The sequence below is a fragment of the Mirounga leonina genome, unplaced genomic scaffold (assembly GCF_011800145.1).
Source record: "Mirounga leonina isolate KUSES-001 unplaced genomic scaffold, KU_Mleo_1.0 Mir_117, whole genome shotgun sequence".
NCBI lineage: Eukaryota > Metazoa > Chordata > Mammalia > Carnivora > Phocidae > Mirounga > Mirounga leonina.
The window spans coordinates 925,146-938,981 of record NW_023270274.1 but is presented as its reverse complement, the minus strand read 5'-3'; the positions used below and the strand labels follow the sequence as shown (position 1 = coordinate 938,981).

Below are 13,836 nucleotides of genomic sequence, written 5' to 3'. Positions count from 1 at the left end.
CATTTCAGGTCTGAAAACAAACTAATCAGAGTCCTACCGACTGTTCAGTCAGTCGTAGAGATCACACATCTCATTTTAGACAAAAGGAACACCTGTCTTTGTGCCTCCGTGTCTTCCCCCCTTATTCCCTGTGGTGTATCTATAGGGTATCCAGGAAGACAAGAACTGTAATTAGCAACGTCACTTTGGAAAATTGTCCTTCCTGGGAGAAAGGGTGGGGGTCCTGCTCTAAGTGTCTTGCCCGAGTTTGGGCCAACTTCAGCATGATTTAGGGACGACTGTGTCCAACACTGAGTTTGTTTTCTGTAAAGTTGGGATTGGACTGACGAAATTCCTCGTATGTTTAAATTGTGCGGCTGTTCTCAGCAATCGGTGTTCACGGTTCATCTTCTTTGAGGACTTCGTTATGTTTACAGATGCCATTTTGTCTGTAGAACAGAAAAATCCAAATACATCCAAAACTTCCTCGCAACACACATATTTTTATATTTCACGTAAGTGGGCGTTTGTTAATATACTGTGCATGAACTAAGGCTCCTTGTAAAATGTGCATCACACAGAATGCGTATTCGGCCAGATGTTTAACAAAGTGAATTTGTGTCGTCACCTGCATGATTTGGAGGCAATGCCTCACAAAAAGTCCTCCTGAACTCCATGGGACCTCTGCGTTATCGTGTGATGGCCATAACCAAGGGCTGGGAGGGGAGACGAGTGTGGTGGTGACCAGGGGAATGTGTGTGTGTGCGTGTGTGTGTGTGAGCTCAGACCCTCTGCACCTGCGTCGATGGTGCTCGTGCTAAGCCTTAGCTCCCGGACCGGGGTTCCTGTTGCTCTGACCTCCAAAGATAGTGACACAGATCTCTCTCTCTCTCTACACAGCGTATATGGCTGCCCCTTGGCTAAAAAAAGAAAAACACAGGATAAGCAGCCCCAAGAACCTGCTCCGAAGCGGAAACCGTTTGCCGTGAAAGCCGACAGCTCCTCGGTGGATGAGTGCTACGAGAGCGAGGGTTCAGAGGACGTGGACGAGAAGGAGGAGGACGAGGAGGAAGAGTTCTCGGAAGACGAGGACGAGCACAGGGAGGAGGATGAGGAGGACGAGGAGGGGGACCGGGAGGAAGAGGAGGAGCTCGAGGAGGAGGAGGACGATGACGACGAGGATGGGGAGGACGTGGAGGACGAGGAGGAGGATGAGGAGGAGGAGGACGACGACGACGACGACGAGGAAGACAATGGTAATCTTTAAAATAGTAGCACGCATCAAGTGGTGATTGGGGCCAGTGTGTCGACGTGGAGTTCCCGGTGTTGCTATTCAGGACACGTTCGCGATTCTTACTCACGAAATAAGTCTGCCTGGTCAAGGCTAAAACGAATATCGATTCATGTGTCCTTAGCACACTGGTTGGAAAGCATTCCTTTCCTTGTCTCCCAGACAGTAGATGCTCTCACTCAAGTTCAGACTGCTCATCACTGATGTGCATGGTGCTCACCGAGCGCACATTTGACTAGCTTATCTTAGCTACTTTATCCAGAAACTTAGGGCAGCAACTTAGGTTCTACCCAAGGCATACTGTATCAGCCCAAGTGGCGGTGTGGGGATGGGTAGCTGCTTGCCTTCCCAGGGGCTGAAAGCTCGGCAAGACCCCTGGGGCGCCAACGGGGGCGTCATTCTTGTCTGTCAATGGACAAAGCTGCACCTTTTGTCACAGATCGGGGTGGGAAGGAATATTGTGAAATGGAATAGTTTATCGACGTGTCATCTGCTTCGCATCTGAGAACCGTGTTTCTGACCTGGGGCGTCCAGCGTCGTGAGCGAGACACACATGTGCAAAGGCTTGTGCACAGGGTGGTGACCATGCTTTGGGCAATAGATTTAAGGTTGTTTTGTTTTTATAGCCAGTTTTCTCTTAGTGTCAGACTCATAAATATGATCTGAAAGATAATCCTTTCCTAAAAGTCATTTGTTTTCTAGAAAAAGGTGGGAATTTTCTGAAGAATCTAGATTTAGTCTTTATTGGCTTAGAGTTTGCCTCAGAGAAATGCCAAATGTGTTTAAAAGCAAAGGGAGTGTGTTCTCTTATGCTTCCTCCTTGGACTCAAAGCTCTTCAATACTCTGAATTCTGGGAGAGCTAATTTCTCGATACAAAGGACAGAAGCTTCAGCCAGTGCGGAGAGCTGTTTTAGATGGGGCAGGTGTGAGGCTGGTTGTTGCTACTGTGCGGAGGACATAAATTAATGTTCTCCTTCAGGAACCTGAATTTTATGATTGCTGGAGCAGGTTGAGGTCACCGTTCCATTCACGCAGGTATGCACACATGTCCATACACACCTGCGTGCATACGTGTGTGCACACAGATCTCATACATCAAAGTGTGGGGTCCCCAGACTGTTCCTCCTGTCACGACACTGAGAGCATTGAGACTGTGGGGACAGTCCGATGATGTGCATCAGAGCACACACGTAGGCACCGCCCGCTCCACTGCATGGACCGTGAGCCCGCACCCCCGTGTCACTGACTAGACGGAGCTGCGTGCTGAGAATCACAGGCGGTACCTTCCTGGAACACGGTGTGTGGAACCTTGGGAAGTAGACCCATTTGGCAAATTGCCTGTGGACACTTTCCTAATGTGTGCAGTTTGGGGCAAAGTCATTAACTTCTGAAGCTGGTTCCTGGTTTATCACCTGACCGTAGCTCCTTATAAAGATGGTGTGAGCAGTATCGCTCCTCCAGATGCCCTTCTGTGCTCGGACAGAAGCGGGCAGCACTATTCAAAGCGTGGGTGTTTGTGTGCCCTGGGCTCTGGTAGGACAGGTTTGCAAATACGCAAAATTTAACCGAGGGTCTTAACCACATTGTAGGTTCTGCTCTTCATTTGCTAGAATTAAACTTTCAGTTTTAGTTTACTTAGGCTAATATTTTAAATAATCTACTTTTAAAGTACAAACTGACGTAATTTAAAGAAGCAGAGACTTAATGAAATAGCTTTAGAATGCAACCAGATATGGTTTGTCTCTTTTCTTTTTACTTCAGTTCAATTAGCCAACATACAGTACATCATTAGCTTCAGATTCAGTGTTCAATAATTCATTAGTTGCATATAACACCCAGTGCTCATTACATCACGTGCCCTCCTTTACACCATCACCCAGTGACCCCATCCCCCCAACTTTCCCTCCAGCAACCCTCAGTTTGTTTCTCGGAGTCCAGAGCCTCTTATGCTTTGTCTCCCTCTCTGTTTTCATCTTATTTTATTTTCCCCTCCCTTCCCCTATGATCCTCTGTGCTGTTTCTTATATTTCACATATGAGTGAAACCATATGACAATTGTCTTTCTCTGTTTGACTTATTTCACTCAGCATAATACCCTCGAGTTCCATCCAGGTCGATACAAATGGTAAATATTCATCCTTTCTGATGGCTGAGTAATATTCCATTGTGTATATGGACCACATCTTCTTTATCCATTTGTCTGTTGAAGGACATATCTGCTCTTTCCATAGTTTGGCTATTGTGGACATTGAGACAGGGTTTTTTTTTAATTATTATTCTAACTTGAATGCTTAGAACATAATTGTTTTTAAAAGTGAGATAGAAGATCAAAACTAACGACATTTTTCTAGAAACATTCAAGTAAATGAGCATAAGTGGATGTATGATAGAACCATGAAGTGAATGGCTACATTAGGATGATGCAGGCCCTGAGTGTCTATCTGTAGGACCCAACTACACGGTGACCAGCAAACACTGAGTGAGAATCTGAAGCATACAAGGACATAGTTGGAAGGCAAGTGCCCATTAAGAGGATAAATAATCATTTGTCAGGTTCCTGGATTCAGAATTCATATTCAGCATCCAGCTCCCCAGCTAAGCACCTTCTAAGACTAATGCATCCGATTGACTGAGTATCCTTGGCAGCGAAGTGTAACAATCTACCCCCTTTCAGAGGGGCTCCCGTGTGAATCCTAGGTCCTGAGGAGTCACCCGGATCAAACAGTGATGACCCACGTGGACAACATTCCACTGTGGTTCTGGTTATTGCTAGTTCTCTGCAGGGAAGCACCAAAGGCTGGCTCGATTTCTGAGTCAAGCAAAAGTATCTTTCCTAAGAAGAAATCACTTTAGGTTCCTCTTATCTAGAGATTGCTTCACCAAGATTTGCTGTAATACAGAGAAGTCTGTTGGAGGGCCCCCATGATCACGTGGTCCAAGACCCCCATGGGCCAAGTGATTTGCTGATCAAGCACCCATATACCTGACAATCTCCTGTTTCCATGTCCTCACTTACCAAATACGTTCTATTTTACCTCCCTGGTAAATTCAGTGCCAAAGTCACCGCCAACAAAGGTTGAGTGCCGGCATTGATAACATCTTTAGGGTGAGAAACGCAGAGTGAGTCCAGGGCATCCCATACTGCGTGCCTCTGCCCACGGCTTGAGTCGATTTGGCAGAAATCATACGCTTGTGAGAAGCAGGGGCTGTCCCTCTTTTGTCTGGTGGCCGGAGCTCTGGGTCACCCTCTTGAGTCAATCTTTCATGTTCCTTGGTTTCTGCTCTCAGTGGCCATCATATCCCGAGCTGTCAGCGGGTTCCCTCCAAGGTGGATTGTGCCTTTATCTTAGCAAATAGAGGCAGAGACAGTGACTTCAGTTAAGAGAGAAGTAACGCAAGCGTGAACCAGGCAGAGGAGAGCATTCCAGACAATGCCAAGAGTCTGGCTCACACACATGCACGTCCACAAGCAGCGGGCCACCGTCTAACATGAGGAAGCAGGCATCGTGAAAGGGCCACACAACATCAGCCTTACGAGCAGATGCATGGTCCATTTCTGCTCGTGGGATGGGGTCACTGTTTTATCTGGTGCGGCGTATGCTCTAACATGAATTGGACTGTGCGGTCCAGGCGGTTTTGTTTTAGATAAACCCCCAGATTATTACAACGGGGCCCCCAGATTATAGAAGGACCATTATTTGTAACCTGGAAATTAGATAGTTATTTTAATTCCAAGGATCCTCCGGCATCGTAGTTACCTATGAACAAAATATTGCCAACAATGTACACATCTAGCGTGTATATTAAGGTTCGGGATTATGCTGGATCTTCAGTGCTTGTGTGAGATAGGTAGAAACCATTTCACTGTTGTGCTCACTAAAAGGTCAGGCCCAGAAAGATTCGATGATTTTCAGTAAGTGGTGGTTATGTGGTCAAACTCTGCTCGTGTTCTTTTTATCACTTTCTGCTTGTTTGAACAACAGGGAAGAATATCTGAGTAATTCATTTCAGATTACATTAAATTCAAATTTAATTCATCAAAATTATATTTTGTCCAGTTGGCCTGGTCTTTTGCATGGAGGATTATATTTTCAAAATACATTGGCATGGCCTAGTCTGCATTTATTAAATGAAAGTTCCCTTGTTATATTAAAGGTAAGAAAGTCATATTCAGGGATCATAGACTTTTCTAACAGCAGATTTTGTACATCCTGTGGTAAATATTTTTTGGATTCTTACAATTTGAGAAATTTAGATAACATGGTCACTTAATGCCTCGTAAGTTATGGTTTAATTTCATAGTTCACCCCACTAAAAAGAATACAACTTTAAACGGTATGCACACCTATCTGTACCATCGTTGTCTGTGTGTGTAAACGTGTGTCCTTATGAGCACGTGCAGGTCTGTCCACTGACGGGAAAGACAATTCCGTGAGGACGAACACAGTGATGTGCTTTCCAGACTAGAGAAGATGCTCATGTTCACAGCCATCTTCAACACAGAACCGTTTCCTAACATATCCTCCTTCTGAGATACGTTTCTAAAAGTGCAAAGTCCTTTCTGTGCTGCTTTGTTGAATCCTGGAGCACTTTGGATAATTCGGCTCTGAGGGACAAGTCCCTTGACCATTCGGTCGGATTAGAAAAACGGCAGATGCTTCCTGTCCTGAGCGCGACAGGGTCCCCACAGCTGCATGTGTGGTGGCGTCTCGGGAGCTCACGGCGAGGGAGGAACTGGCTGGTCTACGGGGGGAATGTGAATAATGGCGGTGAGAACCTTCCGGATGAACGATTCGGTCACCGCAGGCGAGGCGAAGCCTGAGGAGCAGAGACAGAATCACCCTGAGGCACACGGCTGCCCACGGCGTGCACTCAGCTCCTCTCCGCCTTCTGTCCTATCGTCACGCTGCGCCTTCACGTTCTGACTCTGGACGCTTCTCGGCAGCCTCACGCGACCCCTGGATCAGCTAGCAGGCCACTCGCTGCCGTAACTCCACTTTCGTGGAAGGGAATTCAAGACAAAACCCACCCTGTATCAATTCCTTCTCAAAGAAACATGTTTTTTTAACTGCAACGCCTGCAGGATGGTTTTTCTGTCAAACAGGATGATGCGGTAGGACCCACGTGGCTAAAGCATCGGGACAACCTGCAATAGAGGGGCTTGAACTTCTCTAAGACAAAGGCAGAAGGAAGGTGGTGAGGGGTCTGCATTGTGGCCTCCGAGTGCCCCCGACTCCCTTCAGGATGCTGTCCCCATACTGATTAGCCAATTACCCTCTTACGTCGTTCTCAGGGAACTGTCCCTGATGAGGAAGCAGTTGAAATGCAGACTCTGAAAATCACCATTAGCGAACCAGCTTTCTGCCATGGTCAGCAGAAACAGCAATGCGTTCTGAGACCAACATAGAAACAAAGATGATGTGTTTGGTATGCAAGGTTTCAACTGGAGAACGGCTGTGGACACAGTTGGGAGAAGGAATAGGATGATTTTTTATCATCTTAAAAGTTAATCTTTCCCTACATCCATGGAAGCATTATTTTAGGAGGCTTAGCGTGCAGATATATTGGAGGGTACAGCTCGATCACTTGGAAATGAGCAAACACAGAGCTAGACATTTCTAGGTAGAAGTTTGTGATAAAAATTAAACTTTCTTCACGCAAACTAATCTTGCATGAGTATAAGATGTAATTATAGCTTATATTTCATGAATTTTCAGACCCTTAAATCCAAACCAGAAAACTTGCTGAGGATGTAACATCATGTACGGTTAAGATGCGAGCAAGATGCATGGAGTGCTGGAGAAAAACCTTTCTTTACATAATAATGAGAAATAAAGGATACAAGAGAATAGATTTAATATGTTTTTGTTCAGTTTGTTTTAAGGTCCACTGGAAGAAATTACCAGCTTATATGTTTTCTTTTTTTTTAATTTAATTTAATTTTCTTATGTTATGTTAGTCACCATACAGTACATCATTAGTGTTTTCTCTTCTTAATGTAATTTTTATTCCAAATGCCAGCTATTCAATGTAGAGTAAAGCCCAGGCATGAGGCGTGTTTTCTGAACTGGGGGTACTCTGTATCCTCGGGGGTTCACTGCCCTCACTGGCCCTCAGTTTGCCTGCCGAAGCTTAGGAGGCGAGCACCAGCCCTTCGTCCAGCTTGCTGTCTTGTCTGGAAGCTGAAAGAAGGTGCAGGATGGACAGAGGGATGCAGTTCAGAGCTCCCAGCAGCGTCTGGTGTTAGGGATGCTCTTTGCATGGCTCTGCCCTCACCGCGCATCTACTCAAGCTTGTCCACAATCCCGAGCCCGAGGTCCCGGCTGCGTGTGGCCGGCATACTGCCCACATCGAGGCCTCACTGACACGAGGGACTCAGAGCACGAGAGAGTCCGCTTCAACAAAATGAAATGTCCCATGAAGACACAGAAACTAAGCAGGCAGCACCTCCTGCCAAAAGAAATGCATTACATAGTACGAAAGAGCAGTGTGTCGGCAAAAAGAATACATCACAGTTCTTTACAAAGGGCAGAATTAGAAGTCACGCATTTAAAGATTTGGACTCAAAGACCAAAATTTCCAGATCCCAAAGATTGTTGAACTTAGGTCCCTCGAAAGTTGTTGTGCTGTTTTCGTCTTCGAAGGGCTTTTAGAAACAGATCAGACTATTTCCATTCAAGGGGCATTAGCCATGGTTGAGTAGGAATGAAGAACAGGGACTCTGAGTCATCTCAAGCTCCCTCCCAACCAAACATGCCGGTTGGAGCAGTACCTTTGTGTCCAGTCCATTCTGTAAAATTTGGAAACTCGGTGAGCTGCGAGTGTGTGTGTGTGGTAGAGAGAGAGACAGAGACAGAGAGAGACAGAGGACAGAGAGGGAGAGGGAGTGGGAGAGAGGGTGGTTAATATGGGTCAGTCCGTCTCAGTCTGAGAGCTACTGACTTCCTATAGCTCCTTCTCTGGGTGGGGGGATATGACTATCTTATTTTTAAGTCGAAATTTAGATAAGCCAGAGACCAGAAATATCATCAAGTAGAAGGTCCTCAAAGCTTCGTTCGTGCATATTCCACTGGCTCAGATCCTCATGAACAAACACTGTCGAAAAGAACAGAACTGGGGCGCCTGGGTGGCTCAGTCGGTGAAGCGTCTTCGGCTCAGGTCATGATCTCAGGGTCCTGGGATCCAGTCCCACATCAGGCTCCCTGCTTGGCGGGGAGTCTGCTTCTCTCTCTGCCGCTCCCCCTGCTTGTGCTCTCTCTCTCTAATAATAAATAAAATCTTAAAAAAAAAAAGTTCTCATGGCAAGAAAAAATATTTTTAAAAAAGAAAGGAACATAACTCACAATTTCTACAAGTTATTATGTAACTTGGGTCCCTTGTGAAAACTCCTATTTTTCCATCAGTTTATCTCCCTTGGCTTACTGGGAATTCTTTAAGGATGGTTTCACTTATACAATGGAGAGCATTTAAAATCAGTAAGACGGAGATCGTCCTCAGACAGTTTGTAAAGATTTTTAACAAGTGCCTTCCTGCCTACTTCCTCACCCCTCTTGCCTCTCCACATGTGGGGCGGCTTCACCGTCCGACCCGAAGACCTAATGCAAGACCTCAAGTGGGACGCAGAACTTCTGAGTTTTCTGACGAGCCAGACGAGGGGCCGAGCCACGCAGCAGACAGGTTGAGGGGTCCGGCGCCAGTCCTGAGACCTCCCCTCCACGTGATCCTCGGGAGAGGTGTCTGCCCACCAGCTCTGCTTTCCCTCACTGAGTTCACTGGAGCTACAAACGTTCTGGGAGCCCTGTCCACATACCAGGCCCTGTTCCACGTACTGGAGGTTTGCTCCTGAAAAAAAACAAGTCTAGCTCTGGCCCCCACAGGTCAGGTGGACAAACCATGCACACTTCTCAGGCGTCGTGCTCAGGACCAGCGCACTGATCACACTCCAAAACCAGGGTGCAGGGCCCTCGAAACGGCGCGGGACACGAGAGATCACGAGAGCCGGTCCACACGTGCACAGCGGTCAGCTGGGAGATGGTTTGTGTAAGCTGTGTGTTGCGTACATATGTGTATAAATTACACACATCTACATACAGAGACACACCTCCGAGACACTGTGGGCCCCGTCCCAGGCCAGGGAGACGAAGCAGACCCAACGACTCGTCCGGTTTCCGGATGCAGGTACAGGTCATGTTTACACGTGTTTACCGTGGTCCGGTAAGTGTGCAATAACATCACGTCTACACCATGTACACACGTGCATGAAGACGAATACTTGGCTGCTAAAACACGCCAGCCATTGTCTGTGCTTTCAGGGAGTTCTAATCACTGATCACAAATCATAACAAATACGATAATGATGAAAAAGGTTGAAAATTGCGAGAATCACCAAAGGAGATGCAGAGACAGGAAGTGAGCAGATGCTGTGGGAACACTGGCGTCAACAGACGTGCTGGACGTGGGGTGTCCGCGGGCCCCCAGCCTGTAAAGAGGGCAGTGTCCTCGAAATGAGGTGTGCTTGTGCATGTGCTGTGGAAATCAGAGTCAGAGCTCAGCACCTACATTTCCTCGTGCTGACCCTCTGCTGGAACACGGGAGCCCCGGCCACACGGGGTTATCCGCACACAACTCAGTCAGACTTAGGAAGTATGACGTTAGTTTCAACTAATAAAATTACAGAATGTTAACAACGTCTTTCCTGGGTCTCCCCAGCGGTGGGCAGGCTGCCTGCCCCTCCTCCTGGGGGCGTGTCCGCGACCCACCTCCTCTCCTTCCAGTCTCGGCCCAAACTCGCCTTCGCCAGGCCCTGCTGGTTCCGCACAGTGGAGTGGAGAAAGGAAAAAACGAGTCAAAGTAGAATCAGACCATGTCTGCATCTGTTGGGCAAAATGAGAGACAAATTCAGTACGGAAGAGTAGAGGGGCCCTTTCCTGGTGAGCCAGGCCCCGCTGCTCTGCCCTGAGACAGCCCTACGCTCTCGCAATTTGTGCTAATGAGTGGAGAACACTCAGGAGTCAGACCTCCCATTAGATGTGAATTTAGGAAAGACCTGCCGTTGATCAGTGAAGTCAGTGTCCCCCGCCCCCCAGCGCAGTTCTGGCTCCCTTCCGAGCACTCCTTCAAGTCCGGGAGCTGGGGGCTCCTTGTGAGTCGGGGTGCCGTCCTGCCGGGTGGTTTCCACCAAGCCTTCACCAGCCGACTCACCTACCCACACAGAAACATGGGGGCCTAGAGTCACCTCTCCTCCTGGAAGCAGAGACAGGCCTTCCTCACTCGGATCTTCGTCTCTCCCAGATGGCTGATCTTTCAGATTAGCCCGTTTTTGAATCCCCAGAATATCCGCAAGTTCTGGAGAGTGGGGTTACCACGTGAGGGGTGTGGGAAGCCGAGGGTGACCACAGATGCAGGAATCACCTCCCTCCCAGGGCACAGGGGCACGAACAGGCTGCCTCGACTCTCTGGACCCACATCTCTTCCAATGGGAAAGCCTCGATGCAATCGTACCCATGACTCTTTCGTGCACTAACATTCTGTGACCCTAAGAGAAGGACACTGGGGACGGCCTCTGGGCTTTGGAAGAAGCAGGCTTCTTTCCATGCTCATGCTGCCAAAGGTTGTGAGCGCCCATCTCTGCTTGGATCATTTTAGCCTCCGGTAACCCAGAAGCCACTGCTGAGACAGTGGGTATGGGCAGACCTCAACTGAAAGTTCCCCTAAAACTGAAAATAACACAAACAACATTACCGAGTGGACCCCAATTAAGGAATGTGACGAGGTGGGGTCTTCTGGCCACACGTGCATGGCAGCCCTCCCCCTCTCAGATCAGCGACTCTCCTTCCATTCCTGCTCAACAAGGGGCTTCAGTGGCTGAGAGGCCCTGGGGTTCAGCCCCTGTTTGTCAAGACAGGCAGGGAGACCTCGGGGAGGGTCCTGGGGCCCTGGTGCTCATCTCCGGGGTAAGAGGCTGTTGGACTGACCAGCACCTGGGCAGGTGGGACCCTTCTCTTCTACCTCAGAAGGAAAGACACTCCATCTGCCCCAGAGCACATCTGGGGTGTTGGAGGAGGATGAAGGCAGAGGGGAGGGGGCTCACATCCTCTGCCTGGGCTCAGGAAGTGGGCTGGCTGCAGGGGTCATGTGGAAGGAGAAGGTCACTGTCAGCAGAGTGGAGAGGTGGCCTCCGTCCGCCCTGTGCTCCTCCCCAGCCGCCTGCACAGCCTCACCCCAGGGTGTCTGCTTCCTTCCCACCTTCCCATCTGCTCGATTCCCTCAGCTTTCCAGGAACATGGCGTTATGAAACCAGTGGTCTCTTGAAGTCAGTCCGGGATTCTCCTCATTTCCTAAGCTCCTCTGCACATCTGAATGGACCAAATCTCCACTGGTCAGGCCCCAGGAGTTGACCAGCTCAGCAAGCTGACAATCCACACCAGCTTCAGTGGCTGGTGTCAAAACGAAATCCTCAGATCATCCCAAACCTACGAAGAAGACGGGAACCATATGCTACGAAGAACAAAGGTCTGGCTGGGAAGAGTCTAGAAGGAGCCTCCGGTCTGGGCGAGAGAACCGCACCACCCAGCTGCTGCCCCCATGGACACAGAGCTGCACGGAATCCCGGACAGCCCCCCGCTCCGCCCGCCTCCTGCTGCGGGACCCCCTGGGTGCCGTCCGCCGCTGAGGGAGGTGCTCCCAGCCCTGGCTCGGGGTGGCGGGACTCCCTGGGCTCCGCCGTTTTTTTTAGATCGGTTGTGTATTTGCTTGCCCATGGCTTACTTGAAAGGCTAGAAGAACAATAGTAACACAATCAGGACTAGATATTGAAAGATCTCAGACTCGTGTCTCAGACATATTTTTTAGAGACAACATACTAAAAAAGCTAGTGCTGCTAATTATAACGTCGTAATCCCCCGAGTTCTATGCACATCAAATTGTAGTCATGAAGGTGGAGAAGAAACCCTACATGATTTTTGTTTATGATATTTTTTTGGTTTCCTAATGGTAACTGTTGAGGATAAATTGTTTAAAACAGTCTGACTCAAGGGAGGTAAAATTCACACCCACAACATTTCAGAAAGTTCATGGAGACACCAAAAGGGCACGTGGGCCAGTCCACTGCGCGGCCTCTGCCTGCTGGGCCCATGCCTCCCCTGCAGGGCTAGACATCGGGGCCGGCGCCGACCGGCCAGTGCTCCATCTGGTGTCTGTTACCCCCACTTTGCAGGGGGCAGACTGACAACAGAAAACCGCGGAAAGAAAACTGAGGTTCTTCGGTCTCCTCCCCAAACTCTTTCTAAGTGCGGTCTTTTCCTTAGCATGTGAACCTACGCTTTTTCATCACGTACACATTCTCCCCGGTAGAACGTTGGTCATGTGAAGAACGGGTCCTGCTGAGTCCTGAAGTTCTCGCATATTCCGTCTGCGGACTGTCCGCAGGGTTAGCCCCGGACCAGCACAGAGAAGTCCGGCCCATGCTTCATGCCCACTTCCACATGTGACCCGTTGCATTACAAGCCTCAGCACAACAGAAGCAGGAGGGTAAATTGCCTGAAAACCCACAACCAAACATAGAATTCTAGGTGCTCACCGTACCTGATTCTGAACCCTGGAGGAGGCTGGTGCAGGGTGGCTGTTTAGGGCCTCCATCAGCCCACATCATGAAGAGCTGACTTTATTTCACATAGGTTTTCAAATAGTTAAAGGCCAGTGACTTGAGAAGTTCCAATAACCTGCAAGGAGCTCTGGCCACTGGCACCATCCTACCCGCCATTCCCAGCTTTACCGGGGCAGCCACAGGGCCACAGGCGGCGCTGAGCACGGGGACCTGGAGAGGAGCCACATCTTGCAGTAGGCTGTGTAGCCAGGTGCTGACATGGTTCCCCGCCTGTCCCCCGACGGGCTCCTGTCCCCTGGCACCACTCGGTGGGCGCTGCCTCCACGAGAAGCCCAGCCAGCGTGCGTGCAGAGTGCTTTCCCATGCAGGGTCTTTACCTGGCACATCCTCGCGATCCCGGTACGTGGTCTCCAAGAGGGGCCGGGCCTCCGGTGCCTGCAGCTCCGCCCACGTAGTGAGCGGCAGAGGAGGGAGCTGGACCAGCTCGAGTTCTTACATTCCACGTCCATCTTCGCTCTGATGTGCCTTCAACAGCAGTGAGTAAAATCGGCTCTTGCTGAGCCCGCTGTCACTGCCCAAACCTGGGAGGCCCGTCGGAGGCTGCCCTCCCGGCTCCCCCGCGGCTTCCCAGCCTCCTTGTGCGTGGCAGCGAGCCTGCGGCTGGTGCACCACGGCTGCTCACCTCCATGCGCGTGGGTGGCTCAGGAATGGAGTGAGAGAGGGACAAGTGCCCAGTGACCAGAAAGGCGAGGCATGCTCCTTCGCTGGGTGGCGCGGAGAGGGCGTGGGGGCTCTTACAAGCTCAGAAACACAGAGAAAACCCGTCCCGTTTGGGACAAATGAACTGAAGATAACCCTAGGATTTAGAATGTGGAGAATTAACCAAAATTATCTAAAACTAAAATGTGGTAGGGAGGTGAAGAGCTTCACGCACGGGGGATCACTGCCGCGTTCCGCCTC

The 13,836-nt window shown here is 49.5% G+C and overlaps 1 protein-coding gene across 4 annotated transcripts in view; it reads left to right on the top strand.

Moving 5' to 3' along the window:
* The window catches only part of LOC118007281 (myelin transcription factor 1-like protein), a 138,606-nt gene that overhangs the window by 28,577 nt on the left and 96,193 nt on the right, over positions 1-13,836 (top strand). For all 4 annotated transcript variants that reach the window (XM_035000279.1, XM_035000278.1, XM_035000280.1 and 1 more), the window contains exon 4: positions 880-1,235. In XM_035000279.1, coding sequence (XP_034856170.1) covers positions 880-1,235 — 356 coding nt within the window. The remainder of the gene's footprint in view (positions 1-879; positions 1,236-13,836) is intronic.